The sequence below is a fragment of the Myodes glareolus genome, chromosome 11 (genome assembly GCF_982192425.1).
Source record: "Myodes glareolus chromosome 11, mMyoGla1.1, whole genome shotgun sequence".
Classification (NCBI taxonomy): Eukaryota; Metazoa; Chordata; class Mammalia; order Rodentia; family Cricetidae; genus Myodes; species Myodes glareolus.
In genome coordinates this window covers 85,283,854-85,301,579 of record NC_142036.1, presented here as the reverse complement: position 1 = coordinate 85,301,579, position 17,726 = coordinate 85,283,854, and the positions used below count along the sequence as shown (strand labels likewise).

Genomic DNA, 17,726 nt, shown 5'->3' with positions numbered 1-17,726 from the left:
GGAAATCGAGTCTGTGTTCTCACTCTTGTTTCTCCTTCACATTGTCAAAAGGCTCAGCTGATAGGAAAGCATTTGAATTCATGTGTACACGCACATGAAAGGATGTAGAGATGCTTTTGAGTGGGCCTTGACTGGAAGGAATAAGATAAATTACATATGAACAAATTTGGATCAGCATTGTGGAAACTTAGGACTTATTGTGTTGGCTTTGGTGTTTTACGCACATGGAAAATGGATGGTTTCTTTGTAAGCATCCTTTCGTGCTTGCTTAGCATTGTGATTTTTAAGTATAAAATTCTTTTGAAACTTTTGAATGAAGTTGAAAAGATGAGCAAGGGGCAGTCAGGTTTCCACTGGGTACAAGTGGTCCTCTCTACATCTGTGGTATGTCCTTGTCAGAGGTCCCTTGTTAATGTCTCAGTGAGGGCACCACTCATATTAACCATGTTTTCTTGGACAATGCAAAGTGTCAGCTAAGATTTACTCAAAAACCTTGCTGTTTTGATGTTTCTGGCTTTTGACTGATACTTAATTTTCCACATTCCCCCATTAATACCAACTCTTCTTTGTACATAATAGGTTTTGTTCTTTACTGTCTTGAAAACAGTGCTGTGCTGGTATCTTGTTTGAATATGTGAGAACATTTGCGTCAAAAACATTTGCGTCAAGCTTGCGTTAATGAGAATAGGATGGCCGTAACATAATTTAAAAGGAACTTGGTTTCTTCAGCAAGTTATTGTTAAGAAAGATGTAAATTAGAAAGCTAAATATTTGGATCAAGATTAGAGAAAATGGAGTTTTCTTGCTTGTTTAATCTTGTAATTTTCTTACTTTGTCATCAGCTAAATGTTTGTTCAAGGACAGGCAAAGAAATCTGTCATTTTCAAAAATGTCAAAGGTCGTAGTGAGTTACTAAGCATCAAATAAGATAATAACAGATGGATGCCAGCCACCTGTGCTTTCCTCTGGAGTAGTAGTATGAAAAGCCCCAAACCCAGGTAAAACATGTATATTCAAAGTAATGAAAGTTTTTTTTTCTAAAGTACATGGTCGTAACTTGAACCTTAGAAGAGAATATTTCTTTCAAACTTTCTTTTCTGAATTCAAAATGAATACATGCTGAAAAGGGAAAATAATATGCTACCAGAAAATAGCAAAACGTGTGTGTGGTTTCCACTACAGTGTTTGTGAAGACAGGATGCCACATGCCCGCATCTTACACTCCTTTCTAAGGTAGGAGTGTCATCTGGCACCTTGTGTCTCATTTTAAGCGTGCTTGCGATCTGATTATATACAACGTCTTTTTAAAAATCTGCATCAGTGGGATTGGGCTTGAGTTTCAATGTGCACAGATCAGGGTAGCTTTCTCCACAGGAGACTATGCTGACATTGTCACGTGTTTGTATTTAATGCTCTTGCAAGCCCGTGTGTACTGGTGTCCTGTAATGATGGCTCACAGATTGTTTTCCTCTTGTTTGCTTCCCACCTTCCACCTTCATCTTCCTGATGATAAGAAACCGTAAGAGGTGACCGAGAGATGTCTTCAGGCTCAGCACTGCTGCCACTTTCTATTTTCTCCTTTTCTCCCTGGATAGAGGGTCTCCTTATGGAGCCCAGGCTGACTTTGACCTCACGGTGTTTCTGCCTTAACCCCTCCAGTGCTAGAGCTATAGGTGTGGGCGCTCATTTTTCCTCACTTGTGAGTCTGTTTAAGGCCACTCTTAATCTTTGAGGGATAGAAAGTAGAACGTAAAATTAGGTTCTGATTCCCAGACCTCAACAGAATGTGGAAGACACTGACCTCACTTTGAATAGGATAGAGCTTCAATACCAAATATCTTTCAGAAATGCCAACCTGTGTATTAGATATAGTTCTTATTTACCTGTGAGCTCCAGAGCTTTGATAGGAGAGGCCAGTCCAGTAGCAAAGGAGGCCTGGAGGAATGAACTTGAAGTGCCCTAGAAAGCTGACCGGGTAGCCCTGCTTTCTCTTTCCTCTAGAACTAACCAAGTGTTGCTAGTGTTTGCTTTATTTATCTGAAGGGATAGAAGAATCGCAAATTAAATTTTGTCTTCCTTCGTAACTGCTCAGGTTTATTGACTATACATTCCTTTGCTCACAGGAGATTTTTGTTAGAATATCACTTAAGTTTAACCTTCTTGAATGAGTATCACATGGGATATCACATCATATTTTAAGGCCCGTTATTTAGTGTACCACTTCCTTAATTGCTGTTTTAAAACATTTGACAGATTATCCCACCATGTATGTGTGAGCCCAGGAAAATTACCTAGACTCACTGTTTTTCCCTGGGAGTTCAGACTTGCCCAGTTCTCTGGAAGCCAAATACCATTATTTGTATTAATATTCTGAATATGAGATACTATCCAGATAGTCTGTTGTAAAATTTGGGTCCTTTTCAAATGACCAGTGTTTCAGTAGCAAATTCAAGCAGTTCCTGAAAGCCCCAGTTTTAGCCATCTTGTGTTGTTTTTCCAAGTGTCCATCGTATCTCTCAAAGTTACTATGGTTTTATTGGATCAGTCTTCCATGCTTCTGCTCAGTAGCCTGTAAAGTAACTTGTTTATCACTTACCCCCCACTCTGAAAGTTTGCGGCATGACATTTTGGTTCAGATCAATTTGTGTGCAGCTCAGGGGGCACCTTGGAACGGAGTTTATAAATAGCCCATGCTGTTCTACCACCATACTCCTCCCGCCCCTTTCCCCTGCTCAACATTCTCCTGGAAAATATGAGACCTTGCCACACTTCTTCACATTTTCAGTGACGCTGTTATGTCCAGAGCAGGAGAGGAAGAAGGAGCAGTAACGTGTTCACCCACACTTCAGAGCCGCTACAATTTCCCATCAGTGGGGAATGAACCCCTCGAAGATTATTCAGGGTCTGCTCTGCCCCCAGGTACTGGCACTGTCACGGCCACCACTGACACAGGATTGTTTAGAGGAAAGCATGTTCAAGGGTGAGCACGAGAAGACAGGTGGAATTTCTCCTCTCCCGTGGTTATCAACAGATACTTTAAAGCACCAGTGGAGGAAGCGCTACACTAACAATGCTCTTGAAACAGAAAAGATCTCGAAGACATTAGAAATGCAAGGAATCAAACAGTAGTTTTAGAACTGAAAAAAATCTATCCAAATCGAAAAAAAAATCACATTTTATGTAGCCCAGAAATCAACCTTTAGTGTTTCCTCAGTTGCTCTCCCCTGTGGATCTTCAGGTAGCTCACTAGCTGACAAGACTGGTCAGCCCTTGAGTTCTAGGGTTCACCTATCTCTGCCTCTCCTTTCCTCCCTCCCAGGACTGTTTAGGGTCGGTCCCAGAGGTCGTCATGCTCTGTGATGAGCACTTTGCTAACTAAGCTGTCTCCCTAGCCCAAGGTACTTTCTGAATGAGTAGAAGCGGAATCAGTGTGGGTAAAAGGACTAATGCATATCCAGGCTGTCGTTTCCCACAAACCCTTACAGTCTTAGTCAAGTCAAGTAGAAGTCGTCCACATTGGCGATAATTTCCTCACTAACCTCTTCACTGGATCTGTATGTACGAATGGTCTCATTCTGGAACCTTGAACCTGTAATCCGCCCATCTCACACTGAGAATACAGGCAGGTGCCACTGTGCCTGCCTCTTTTTATCACAGGTTTTGTTTGAGGTGGTTTCTTGCCAGGTAGCCCCAGCTGAACTGATACTTGCTATGTATGTGGCCCAGGCATCCTTGAATTCATGGCATTCAGCTTTCCAAGAGTGTGAATGATAACCTTGTGCTACCATGCCCAGTTTTCTTATCACATTTTATGTGTTGTTTTTGAAACAAATGACATTTTAAATTTATTTGATGTATCCTGATATGCTTCTTAAAAGATGTTTATCTTTTGTTTTGGCCTGCAGGTTATCTGAATATTGATACCTGCTAGTCATGTGTGGTTAAGTGTTATGTGTTTCTTTGTCTTTGATAATTTAGCAACTGGATCCTGGAGCTTGATCAGATTCAGAGTTATATTTTTTCTAAGACAAGAGAAGGCAAAAGTAGTTACAGGTTCTTCCTAACCGCAACTTCTGATACTGACTGCACGTGTTCTGGAAAGGGTGTGAGTTATGACATATTCATTGTATTAATTAGTTTTCATGCATCAGATACATTCATACGAATTTAAAAAACATTTGTACATGTATGTGTGTGTGTGTTTGTGTATATTTGTGTTGGTTTATGCCTGTGCACATGTAAGTACACAGGTCAGAAGTTGGAGATTTTCATACAGAAAAAAATTAAAATGTATGTGTGTGTGCATGTTTGTGTATATGATATGTATGCATACATGTGTACGTGTGTGTATGATATGCATGCATACATGTGTGCATGTATGTATATTTGTGTATAGGGGTATATATGTATAAATGTTTGTATGTGTTGTGTGTATGTGTACACACGTGTTTGTGTGTTTACTTGTGTGGCATGTATGTATGTGTGGGGTGTGTATGTATGCATGTGTGTTGCGTTTGTATATGTTTGTGATGTGTCTGTGTACATGTGTCTAAGTGTGTATATATTTGTGTGTGTACATATTTGTCAGTGTGGGGTGTATGTGTACCTGTGTATGTGTGGTGAGTATGTGTGTGTATGTATATACCTGTGCCCATGCGTGGATAGAGGCCAGAAAAAGTCCTCCAGTGTTCTGTTTTCTCACACTTTGCCTTATTCCTTTGACATAGGGTCTCTCACTAAAGCTGGAGTCAGACAAGGCTCAGGAACTGTCCTGTTTCTGCCAGTCCATTCCTGGGTTTTTATATGGTGTTGGGAATTCAAACTCAGGCCCTCATGCTTTTACAGGGTGTGGTTTTTCCCAGTGAGCGGTCTTTCCCAGTGAGCCATCTCCCTATTTCGTTGTAAGGTGGACCAGAACTAGAATGGCCCGTAATCATTCACTGGATTTATTGGAGTTGGTGATGTTGCTCAGTAGAACATTTGTTGGATTTTCTTAAAAATTGTCTTTTCTCAGTTCATACTTGAACACACTACCAGGGAATGACCTAATGCTTCCAGAAGCGTCTCAGATATTGAATTGGCTTTTTCTAAGACTTTATTATTAAATGCATGTTCAGTTCCTGATACTTATAGTTGTTAAACATGTTGCTGTTTTTACACGTCATCTTTTGAGTATTGGGAGAATCAGATAAACCGGAAACATTGACGAGACTCGCAGATAAACGTGCCGGTTGTTTGGGGTTCATTTTCTTTCATAGTTTCCCATCAGAAGTAGAGAGACCCAGTGCATGGGTGGCTCTCCATGTCTTTCCAAACTCACCCTTCTCCACACTGTGTAAGAAGATTAAAGAAAACTGAACTATTACCTCAAAAGAGTTACACTGCTCGAGGGGGGCTAATCAGCTACGGTAGGCAATTTGCATATTTTGTAAGGAGGGGAAGCTTTTATAATTCCCAAATTATACAAAGTTAGTGTCAGCTAAGCAGAGATTCCAATCTGGCTGTGTATCAGATCACTGTCAGAACTTCCCAAAATTCAAGCTAGGAGCTCACTGAGTTAGCAAACCCATGGTCTGAAGAGCGTGGAGATAGGCAAGAGCATGGCTAGTGACTTCCCATGGTCCACCAGATGGAGCCTTTCAGTCCGAAGAGATAGTTGGAGGTTTCTATTAGTCTGGTCTCGGAGGAGGAGCAGATGGTGAAATTGCCATTTTTAATAGAGGACATATACATATGGTCCATAGAAAGTGTAAGATGACAGCTGGTGTGTCTCAGACCACTGTGTGGTCAGCAGACGGTGGGACCGTTCTTATGTGAGCTGGCCACACGGAGAGCACTACCGTCTCTCACCGTTTCTTGGTCTCACATCTTGATAGATCCTCTTCACGGAGGTTTTGCTTTCATGATCTTTAATGGGAATTTTAATACCTTTTATTATTAATATAGTTTGACGTATTTGTCTTTGTATCTTATTTGTTTTATAAAGTAAGGACACTTTATTCTAATGTTTTTAAGATTAAAGCATGCGAGAATCTCACAGGAAGCTGTCATGCTTTTACCTGGTCTTGTAGATCCATGACAGGCAATTCTTTGCTTCATTTGCTTTATTATTTCCATATGAGTCTTTCACTTCCCATCCCATAACTGTGTGCTAAGTGGGTGATAGATTAGGCGTATGCATTTATATTGTTACATAGCACTCTAATTCCAAATACTGTTCCAAGAAAATGCTAATATAATAGCTAATACTTTCGCAAGGATAATCAGGACAAATACTAAAGGCTTAAATAATTATCACCAAATGAAAAAAGGAACATTAAATTCCTGTAAATACTGAAGTCATTATGAACACTCTTTGCTAACAGTCATAAAAATTTACATGGCCACGATTTGAGACAAACACAACATTTTAAACTGATATAGAATAGAGCTAGTGGGCACTAATAATTAAAACAGCAACTCTACTCATGAACTCTAAAAATTACAGAAATCATATCAATCTCATACATTTTTCTAGAGAATAGAAAAAAAACCACTTCTGACCTTTAAATAATTTAACTATTTCTTATAAATATGACAGATTTAATGAGAAAATAAAATTCTATTTAAAAATTATTAGATACAATTATGACTTAGCAAGGAGAAAAGACTTTATCCTGTGTTTAGAAGTGTATATATAGAAGACTCGAGCTTATAAACAAATTTAACAAAATTATTGCAAGATCCAGATAAAAATATTTTTTCACTGAAATAGAAAATAAAATTAGAATGTCAATTGACAGTATTACCAACGAACCATTGAAAACAAACTGTAAAACAACTCTGTTAGATGCTATAAACCACTGTTAGTTTGGAATAATTAAGGAAAATATCAAGAAATTGGGGACTGAATAATGATCATTAAAAATTTAATATTTAATATTGTTATTTCTTTAAAAACTCTAAATTACAGAAACTGATTGGAAAATTTACGTGGCAATGAAAGATTCCTAAGTAAAAGTTCTATATTTAGAATAGCTGAAATACAGTCTAGGATAAATACCAAATATAATTAAAATTCAATCGTTAGTATACTTTTGTTTTAAAATGGTAGAAGACTTCTGGCTTTAGTTTTGGTACTGGAAATTTACACTGAGCAGAGTAGGTATACGTGCATAGGAGTATGTAATAAAGCAAAGAGGGAACAATTTATATGTTACCTTTTTACTTGAAGCAATTCTTAATTACATGTAGTTTATCAATTTGTCAAAAGTGATTGTAGTGCTGACACATTGACTGTTGTGTTGGCAGGTTACTTTGTAGTCATACATTCAACTTTTTGTGTAGGAGAAACATTTAAAAACCATTCCTAGGCATTTACAAGGATGCTGGAGAGCCACATTTCCTTCCAAGGATTTAAATGTATGTATATCGATTGTGCTGACTTCATTTCAACAGACTCTGAATGGGAAAACCTGGGGATGGTTTGAAGGAAATAGCTATCTATAAGTGGGACTATCTGTGAATCAGGGAAATTCCTCCTGATCGCGAGTGGTTGGCAGTGGTCACATAAATGATGGTCACTTCCAGTTAGTCCTTGTAAAATGTAAGCCAAGAGCTTATCTATGTGCTTGATGGGTATCTACTGCATTGTGTTTGATGTGAGGATACAGTGGCCTGGCTGGGACACAGAATTCAGGATGCCTCAGCATGTAGCTCAGGTTACTCTACCTGGCCACCTGGCCTGAAACTAGACTCTCCCTCATGTTACTCAAGGGGGATGAAAATCAAGCAACCACAAGTTTTTAGATAATAAGGCTTTGTTCTATGCTTTCTTTGAATGATAAAGTTTAAAAAATTTTGTACTTTTAATTTCAGAGAAAATTTCACAAGAGATATGTGTGGTTGTGAACACAAAAGATGAAGAATCTGCAGGACATCTTCTCAAGGAAGTGCTAAAAAAGAAACTAAATGTAAGTATTCAAAGACTGGGCAGGAGTGGCTGCCACAGATTCTTGTGGTATGAAAGTATCTTCCTTGACAAAGCCCTCAAATCATTCAAATTTCATGTTGCTAGTTCCTCTTGCCCTATTTTCTCAGTACTATGATTGGAGCATGCTCCATCTTGTCCATTCTTCTTGGGCACTGGTTCTTAACCTTCCTAATGCTGTGACCCTTTAATATGCTTCCTCATGTTGTGGTGACCACCAACCATAAAATTAATTAGTTGCTACTTCACAACTGTCATTTTGCTGCTGTTAAGAACAGTAATGTAAATGTCTGACATGCGGGATAGCTGATATGTGGTCCTTGGGAGAGGCTCATTGGACTTCCCCGGGGTGCTGTGGTGATCCACATGGGACCAACTGTTTTATTAAGATTAGTGACTTCTTCTGCTGGGTATTCTGGGGTACATAAAGTGCTTTTTAACTTTATAATTTTAACCCTTTTATTTAACAATTCTTGTGCCATCCATGTTCTTAGTATTTACTGTTACTTTAAGTTTCCTCTTCTGAGGTTGCTCCTTTTTAGATAGAGGGGCATGATTAATTATTACTTTCTCTTTGTTTTTATTTGTCTAGAATCTTCTTACTTTCCACTTTGTATTTCTTTTCAAGCCTGAGAAAAATCTGTTAACTTACTACTTTACTCTTTATTTCTGCAATGAGTGGGTTTTTCTGTTATTTCTAAGCATTTTAAAGCTGACTGTATTTTTAGTGTATCAAACGTTAAGTTAGTTTGAATCTGTTTTGTAGATAGGTCTTCCCAGTGAATCACTTTGATCTTTATTCCTTCATTTCTTATACTTCTTTGAGATCCCGCAGGTATTCCTTTTTAAGACAGATAATTTTATGTACTGTTAAGGGGAGTTCGGGCTTATCAAATGGTTTCTACTTACCGGAGTTGTTTTCTGGAGGAGGGACACTGCAGCCCGTTGTCCTCGGACGTCCATCCCTGCTGTCCTCCTGCTGCCATGGACCTTTTCGTTATTCATGGTCTGAATCTTTTTATCAGTCTAGGTCTTTCTGCTGAAACTTTGCCCCACAAGTGTTTCGGCTGACAGCCTCTAGTGTCTTGTGTGCCCAGAACCACAGCATCCCTAGCAAAGGGAGAACGTTCATGCTTTCTCACGTTGTCCACCTCATTTTCCTACACCTGAAGCCTGGATAGCCTTAAAGAATCTTGGTGGATGTTGGGAGGAACTGCCTTTCCTGCTGTGTTCTCTCTGGCTTCTCACTTTGCTAGTTCTTAAACCACACACACTCACCAGGATGTTTTGCGCTTTAACTGCTGGGACTGAATCACTCTGTGCCGTGCTCTTGCACCAGCACAGCGCTGTATGTGCTATCTTCAGAGCCACCCAGGGAGCCTCTCCTTTGTTTTACAATTACAGAAATCTTCTGGCCTTTAATTTGAACAAGGCTATGCAATCAGTGTGTGAATGTAGGTGTTGGTAGATGCAAAATGCTTTTTGTTAATTAATATCTCTCAAGCACAGATGAAAGAAAAACACCAGTATGAAATCTTGAAGTTTGGCAGGATTATAGTAAAGTCTGAAGGAAGTAGCTCTCTTGGAAAGGGATTTATCTGGTTTTATATAGATTTCTCTTCCATTATTAAAGCAGATTTATTTTGTGGTATTGCATTTTTCAGCCTGTAATTTACAGAAAAGCACAGAATGGTGAATATTATAACTCTTTACAGCGAGAGCTTTTGTGTGTCTTTGAAAGAGCATATAAAAATGATGAAGTCACACGGTTGAAATCTGCAGGGCAGATCAGTGTGGGTGTGGGGCTGTTCCTCACACAATGGGGGGACTGTTTCACTGATGGGAATAGGAGAAATGTTTCCCACTGAAGCTGAGGGAAGAGATTGGGTATGTTTATGCTAATTGCCTGGGAAGAATTTTGCAACATAGATTTGGGATGACCCAAATGTCTAACTGTAGCATAATGGAGAACACCAAATCCATGTATGAGGTGGCTCTAAGTTGTCCTACTACACGCACGTGGATGCATGTGTCACTGTACTCAAACTGTAGGACTTCACTGTCAGTCTCGCTGTCACCATTTGATTGATTCTTTTCTGGGCAGTGAATTTCAGAGAAAGAGCTCTCTAGAGGTACTCCCAGGAGACACTGAGGAGTGGGGCCTGTTTGAATGTGAGAGGCCCCTCTAGACTGATGTATTTGAACACGTGGTGTCCCATTGGTGGTCCTTTTAAAAGTCTCTAGAACCTGTCAGAGGTGAGGTCTGGTAGCCACCAGGTCACTGATGACAGGTTTGAGAGTTACAGTCTGGCATAAGTTGTTTTCAGATCAGTAGTGATGTAGCAAGCAGCCTCGAGTTCCTGCTACTGCAAGCAGGAGCTGTCCTGGACTACTGCCTTCAGCACTGACACACTGTGAACTGCCCAGACAGCGGGACAGAACCAATCTGTCCTCTCTTCAGCTGTTTACATCACGTCTGCTGTCATAGCAACAGAGAAAGTAACACTGCGATGCTCTGACGGTAGCTACACTAGGTAGCTCGTAGGCTGTTGCAGCTGGATTTCAGAGGGATGTGGCTTCATGGAACCCTAGAATTCTGTAAGCAGCGCTTCAAAGCCTTCCTCCCCGCCCCTGGACATGCAGGGGAATGAAGGTGAAAGTGTGGACAGTAAAAACTGTCGAAAGTTTCAGAGAGGGACGGAGTTCTATTGAGAATTTCGTTGGAAGCCATTTACATTACAATGTGGAAGAGAATCTGGCTACTTCTTGCCTGTGTTCTGAACTTTCTTGTGAGGTGAAATGCAGAATTAATGCGATACTTTGATAAAGGAAATTTCCAGACAATGTAGCATCCAGTCTGGAGCACTGTGGACCGCCAGCTTTAGAGTGAGAAATAATAGAAGGAAGAGCAGGAAGGAGTGAGAAGCACACCTGCTAGCAAGGAAGGGGCGTGTGCTGAGAATAGTTGTGGACGGTAGGTGTCTGGTTAATAAGACTGACATAAAGAGAAACCCCTTGCTGTGTTCTGCAGGGACAACAGGAATGGTGCCTGATGAAGGGCGTGTTTCTCTCTTTCTGCCACACTGACACAGAGGTTCCAGCTATGATAGAAAGTGGTCCCTCTTGTTGTCTGTCTGTATCTTGAGCTTGCAGCAGAACTTGGCATTGTCCACGGGATTCTTATTTTACTAGCGTGCAGAATGCACAGAGACCTGCACTGAGGCTCCAGAGAGCTGCTATGGTAAGTCATAACTGGGGTGGGTTACCTGCGATGAGCTTCGTGATGAGCCAGATGTGCAGCTGTGATGTTGAAGGCAAAGATGCAGTGAAGACATCATGTTGTGATGCCAAGATTGTTGAGGAATGGCTGGAATCCATGGGACAGCACTAGAGAGAGTGTATGCATGGTGCTGGTCCCAGGGTGAGAGAGGCAGGGCTACACATTCTCACTGTAGCCCAGATGATTCCACCATAAACTTTTGGTGTCAAATATGTTAATATAGGTTTGCCATTTGCCCTTCTGAGTTTTGGCCTTGCTTTGGCCTGACATTTCCTTGATATGTCTACATTACTCCCTTCAGGAATGGGAGTGTTTCCTTTGCTCCAGTGTAGGCTGGAAGTGTGGTACTTCTTTGATTTTATATGGCTCACATTCAGAATTTGTCTTGAGTCTCCAAAGAGGTTTGGATTTTTGAATCTGTTGAGGACTTTGAATTTGCACTGAATGCATTTGGTAGTAATGAGATGGCCATGAATGTATTGGGAGCAAAGGTAGAATTATGGTTTGAATGACACATGTTCCCTACAGTCTCATGTTTTTGAATAATTAGTCCCTAACTTGTATCACTGTTTTGAGAAACTGTTGGATGATAGGTGACTGATTGGTGGGCTTTGGGAGTTGTTGGTTAGTACTTCTTCTGTCTTCCTGATGGCTGAGACTATTTAACCCGCCACCTCCTGACTTTGCCATCATGGTTTTCCCACCGTCATTGGCACTCTACCTTGACATATGAGCGAGAATAAATCTTGCTCCTTACAGTTTTTCTCTCAAGTGTCCTCAGTCAGAAATAGAGTTACTAGTAGCAGCCCTCAGTCACCTCTAACTCCCCGAAAATGCTGTGATATTTACACTACTCTAACCGTAGTGAGGGATGTGTAAGTAGGAGATGTGACCAGGCTTTCGCTAATTACTTACTTCATTGACTTACAAGATAGGCAATGCCCACTCCAATCAACCATTGGCTATCGTGAGTTGAGCAAGTCAGGTGTAACTCTTAGGAACTTATTGTCAAATTGGATAATAATACAGTGCATAATAATAAATACAAGTCCTAGGATACAGCTGTGTCCTGAATGTGTTGGTTCTGTCAATCAGTATGGGGTGATGAGGGGATAAAGAAAGAACATTCACAGGTACAGAAAGTCTGGGACTGGGTGGGCAGTGCTCTCTGTGATGGAACAGGATGAACTATGCACAACAACCTGGAACCTCAGCATGTTTATCATGTACAACACCAGAAGGAGGAGTTAGGGAGTCTCTGTAGGGGACCAGTCTCAAGTAGCAACCATCCAAGAGGAGGAAGCTGCAGTTGTTAGTTTTTGTGTACACTAGCCAATCTTTCGTAGACTCTCACACTTGGACCAGAGGAAGGTTCTGCCGCTCCCTGAGCCGTCCTTGGAGGAAGGCTTTGCCAGCTCCCATGGATCTGAACCATCAGGATCCTTGATATGGGAAAAAATCTTCTCTGCTTAGATAAGACGCTTTTTGGGAGTGAGAGTCACTAAAAAAACTCTCTCAACAGACACACTGTTTAGTTCAGCCTAAAAGGGGCTAGGGGATCTGGAGCAACTTAAAGGTCAAACCCAAAGGAGCCCTGTTGGGAAAGGTACAAGAAGAGCCTTATGCCAGGAGAACGACCCAGCGTTCAGTGATCTGAATGGAGATGGAGCGGTGGGAGGTGAGGCAGAGGTAGGGCCCGAGCCAGTGCCAGCCTTGCAGGTGGCTCAGCTGACCACTCTTACAGCTCCTGTTCTGCTTTGCTCCACAGCACAGTACTGTGGAGAGGAACCGAGCTGGAGAAGGCTGCCTAGTCCTCTTTATGGAATGTTCATGCTGGCTGCTGCTCACTTGCTCCACACAGGGAAATCTGTAGGGTTTAGAACTTTTTTGTTGTTGTTGCTCACATTCCTCCTAAAACACATAAGTTCATTCAGTTCACTTTGGATTCCTATAGCAAAAGAGATGAATGTTATAACAAAGGCTGACCTACAGCCCAAATGATTAGGCACAGTTCAGGCTTTTTATGTATTTGGCTCATCAACCACTTCCTGTTTCCCGGAGCACAGAATTTAATTATTGTTTTCTATAACCACAAATGACAAGCTATGTTTAACTGAAAATCATTTGTTTTCTGGGTATAAGGCAGGATCTGGTTTTGTTGGAGTGGTTCTCTAATGCCTAATTTATTTTTTCCTGATGGCCTGCAGGCTGAGTCTAGTGTGCAGATCTGTGCCTTTGTTACAGTATGCAGAACTGGGCATTTTCTGAGCAGTAGAACTGTGCCCTTTGTTACAATATGTAGATCTGTACTTTTTGTAACAGTGTAAAAGTTAGAATGTGACACCAGGCAAACAAAAGATCAAGATTAACAAAAGAATCCAGGGGAAACGCAGAAACGGGGCAGAACAATTTCAAAAATAAAGTTACTTTGTGGCTGTTTTGTTATGCACAGAAACATTTGATCTGAAGATAATAAACATTTGTTTTTGGATAGTGTCTTAGAGTTTCTATTGCTGTGAAGAGACACCATGACCTGATAAAGGGAAACATTTAATTGGGTCTGGCTTACAGTTTCAGAGGTTTAGTCCGTTGTCATCATGGCAGAAAACAAGGCAGGATTCAGGCAGACATGGTGAGGTAGCTGAGAGTTCTACATCTTGATCTGCAGGCAACAGGAAGTGAACTGTGTCATAACAGTGTGCATAGCATGAGTATAGGAGACCTCAAAGCCTACCCCCACAGTGATATACTTCTTCAAACAAGGTCACACCTCCTGATAGTGCCACTCCCTATGGGAGCCATTTTCTTTCAAACCACCACAGATATTGAACTCAGTTAATAGTGAAAGACACTCCAAAACTGGCTGTTTTCTTGGGTCCAATATGAACAGAGGCAAGGACTTATTTAAAATGGATCATGGGTTGTGTTTATACATGTGAGTGTATGTGTGTATGTTGTATAATATGTGCCCAACTAGAAGCTGCCCTCAAATCATTCTGCTGAATACATGAAGTTTATCTGGACATTAACCAGGTTTTCTGGTAAGTACTAGAGAGGAAAATAAAGTCCACATATAGTGGCCTTTAAGTATCTCACTCTGCTATCAATTGCATTTGAACCATATTCAATGAAATTTGTTTATTGCTATAATTGGTTGTCATGGTTTTAGAACATTACTAATGAGAGAACTAGGGTAATCTCTAAATGTCACTTATTATGTTTCTCTGTTTTAAAAACACTTTTGCCTTTTTCCAGATTATATTACTTTATGTGATAAATTTTATATTCTTTTTGAATATTTTTTGAGATTATAATATGATTGCAAATTATTCCCTCCCCTTTCTCCCCCCTCCAAGCTCTCCCATGTTCTCCCCTTGCTTTTTTAGGCAGATCATTTATAAAAATGTCCTCTGTAACTTTGTCTGCGTAGAAATGATGTCAGTATTTGTAAGTACTAACCAATGTAATGGTGAATATTCAGAACCATAGAGCAGTAGACTAGCCTGAGTTACCAGCCAGTGCTCTTAGTATTTTGGGGAAATCAGATCTATTCATTCAGTAAATTGGTTTTATACATACAGGATGTAGTCCTTGTAGGAAAGTCCATTTTGAACATTACAAAATTTATTCTCTTAGACTAAAGTCATGACACAGTGCCCTGTTGCTTGCTTAGCATGCATCAGCCCTGGAATTCAGTTCTCACACTGCAGAATAAAAGCAACCCCTTCCCCAACGAAACCAGAATTGCCGACCTTTCTTTTTTCCTTTCTTTCTTCCTTCCTTTCTTCCTTCCTTCCTTCCTTCCTTCCTTCCTTCCTTCCTTCCTTCCTTCCCTCCCTTCTTTCTTTCTTTCTTTCTTTCTTTCTTTCTTTCTTTCTTTCTTTCTTTCTTTCTCCTATTTTTCTATCTACCTATCTATCTAGTCTCCTGTCATATATTACATCCCGACCACAGTTTCCCCTCACCTCTCTCTTCCCAGTCCCTCCCCTCTCACCTCCTTTCTCTCCCAAATCCACTCCTCCTGTTTCTCTTCAGAAAATAGCAGGTATATCTACTAAACATGACATAAAGAATTACAATAAGACAAGGCATATACTCTCTTAGCAGAGCTGGGTAAGGCAATGCGGTAGGAAGAAATGGGTCCCAAGAGGAGGCAAAAGAGTCAGAGACAGCCCTCTGCTGCTCCCACTGTTTTTAGTTCCACAAGAACACCAAGTTACGTGACCATAATATATATTCAGAGGACCTAGCTCAGAAGTACACCGGACCAGGTTCCATATTCCCCATTACTAGAACTCTTTGTTAGGGTCACCCTTATAGATTTTAAAAAATTTCTATCTATTGCATTAGGCTTCCACTTCGACCCTAAAATGTCCCCCAATTCTAGCTGTCTTTCCCAGCACTCTCTTCTTCCATCCCTGCCCCCTACCTGGTCCTTCCTGTTCCCATTCCCACCAGTCCCCAGTCCACCTTTTGATTCCCACTCCTTCTCCAATCATCCTTCTTTTACATATGTGCTTCTCTGTATGTACAGATATGTCTCATGTATATAAAGGCCAGAAACTGATGTTCCAAGTCTTCCTCAATCTTGCACCGTAGTTTTGGATGGAGTGTCCCTTGCTGTAGGAAGTCTTGCAGCTTGTGGTTACCCACCAAATGGGGCATGGCCTCTTGGACAATATGTGCTGATGCAGAGCCTGCGTCCACCCCTTTCTTCTCTCCCCCTTGCTCATTTAGATTGCTGAATTGCTGGATTCAATCTCTGTTCTCCATTCAAGTAGAGAATTCTGATTCTTGAGCTTACCCCCAAATAAATAACCATCTATTTCTCAAGTCTGAGCTAGTGTGGGATTTCTTTTAATTGTCCGTTCCACACTTGGTGCACAACATGGATTTAAACTCCACACCTACCAGGTTGACGGCCTAATGACCTAGTCGTTCCATGCTGGAGTGGCTAGCCAGCAAACTTTAAGGATTCTCTTATTTATGTTTCCTTGGTTATAGGATTACATATAGTCACAACTTCAGCTGTCCTTTATGTGTGTGCTAGGGATCTGAAATATGGTTCTTATGCTTGTGTGGTAAGCACATTATCCACTGAAGCCATCTCAGCAAACCCTTTCCTTTCTCTTTTTGACCTCCAGCATGGCTTTGATCTCAGTCAACTTATTACATAGCCTACATGTTCCGCAAACTTGTCATCAAAGTACCTTAGCCTCTGAATTGTAGGATTTCCCCATGAGTTACCATGCCTGGCTTTAGTTAATTTTAGTGAATAAACACATACTTGAAAAGTTATGCTTTTTACATCAAATTACAGTTTTAGTCTTTACTATAATTTTACTTTCTTGATTTATTGGTGCAATCCAGTTAGAGGGCACATGGCATTTTTTAAAAAGTCTTATATTTATTAACGCTTTATCTAATAATTGAGTTAGGAAATATATTTCAGCTGCTTGATTGCGGTATAATTCTACTTGAACATGCAAAATGATAGGTTATTCCATTGCTCCAATGGCTCTAGCTAAATTTTGATTCTGGTGTATGGTGGTTCTACAATAAATAAAATGAAATACCGCTTTGAGCTTATGGATAAATTGTCCATGACATTTTGTTACCTGAAAACTTGTTTCTGAATCTCACATCTAGACCTGCCCGTGGGCTTTTTGTTTGTTACACTGACACTCTGCATCTCTAGTGACTTGTAAGCGATAGTCCCCAAGGTGTGGCTGGGCATTTAAGGCTCCCTATAATCCACACTGGCCATCTCTCTTGAAAACATATTGTTTTCATGTTCCAGCATGCTGTCTTATTTGTGCCTTGAAATTTCTCAGTTCTCACTTTTCCTTTGTGCCAGCGAGCTTGCTGATTTCATGTTTTAGAGCTTGTATCTCTTCACTGTCCCTATGGAGTTGGCTTCAGTTTTCTAGTCCCAAGAGACCTCTGCACAGACTCACTAACTCTGGTGTCTTTCTGCATCTCCTGCTTGTACTGTGATTATGCACATTGCCTTTGTCACCTGTTCTCATGGGTCCCTCACATGGTTTTGTGTGCATAGTGGGAGTCACATAAAGCTTTGTGGTTAGTGATGATAGAACTATGTTGAAGCAAGCTTCTGGAGTATCTCTCTGCCTGGACATCAGCCAGCCTGATAGGTACATTTCTGTAGATAAACAGGTAGCTGCTGGGCGTCCGACAATCCTGGGCAGGGTTGAAAACACTGCCCACACTTAAGAAGTCCTAACTGATTTCATAGCTGAAGTGAGTCAGTGACAGTGATGTGATTGCCGGTGATCAGCCTTCTGTGAGGACAAGACAGGCTGAGGGGAGGGTGAGCTCCAGCAGTGGGATGAAGACGTGGGCTCATATGCAGCATGTGAAGTCTTTAGAAAATTCTGTCATATTCTCCGTGAAGCCTGGAGCCTGCATTCTTTACTGTCAAGAGAGTCCTGCTTTACAAATAGCCCAAGGGCTGGG

General features: G+C 40.8%; 1 protein-coding gene across 1 annotated transcript in view; it reads left to right on the top strand.

Moving 5' to 3' along the window:
- Crppa (CDP-L-ribitol pyrophosphorylase A) overlaps window positions 1–17,726 on the top strand; it is a 264,403-nt gene that overhangs the window by 98,166 nt on the left and 148,511 nt on the right. The window contains exon 6 of the mRNA XM_048415838.3: window positions 7,858–7,952. Within this exon, the coding sequence (XP_048271795.3) occupies window positions 7,858–7,952 (95 nt within the window). The remainder of the gene's footprint in view (window positions 1–7,857; window positions 7,953–17,726) is intronic.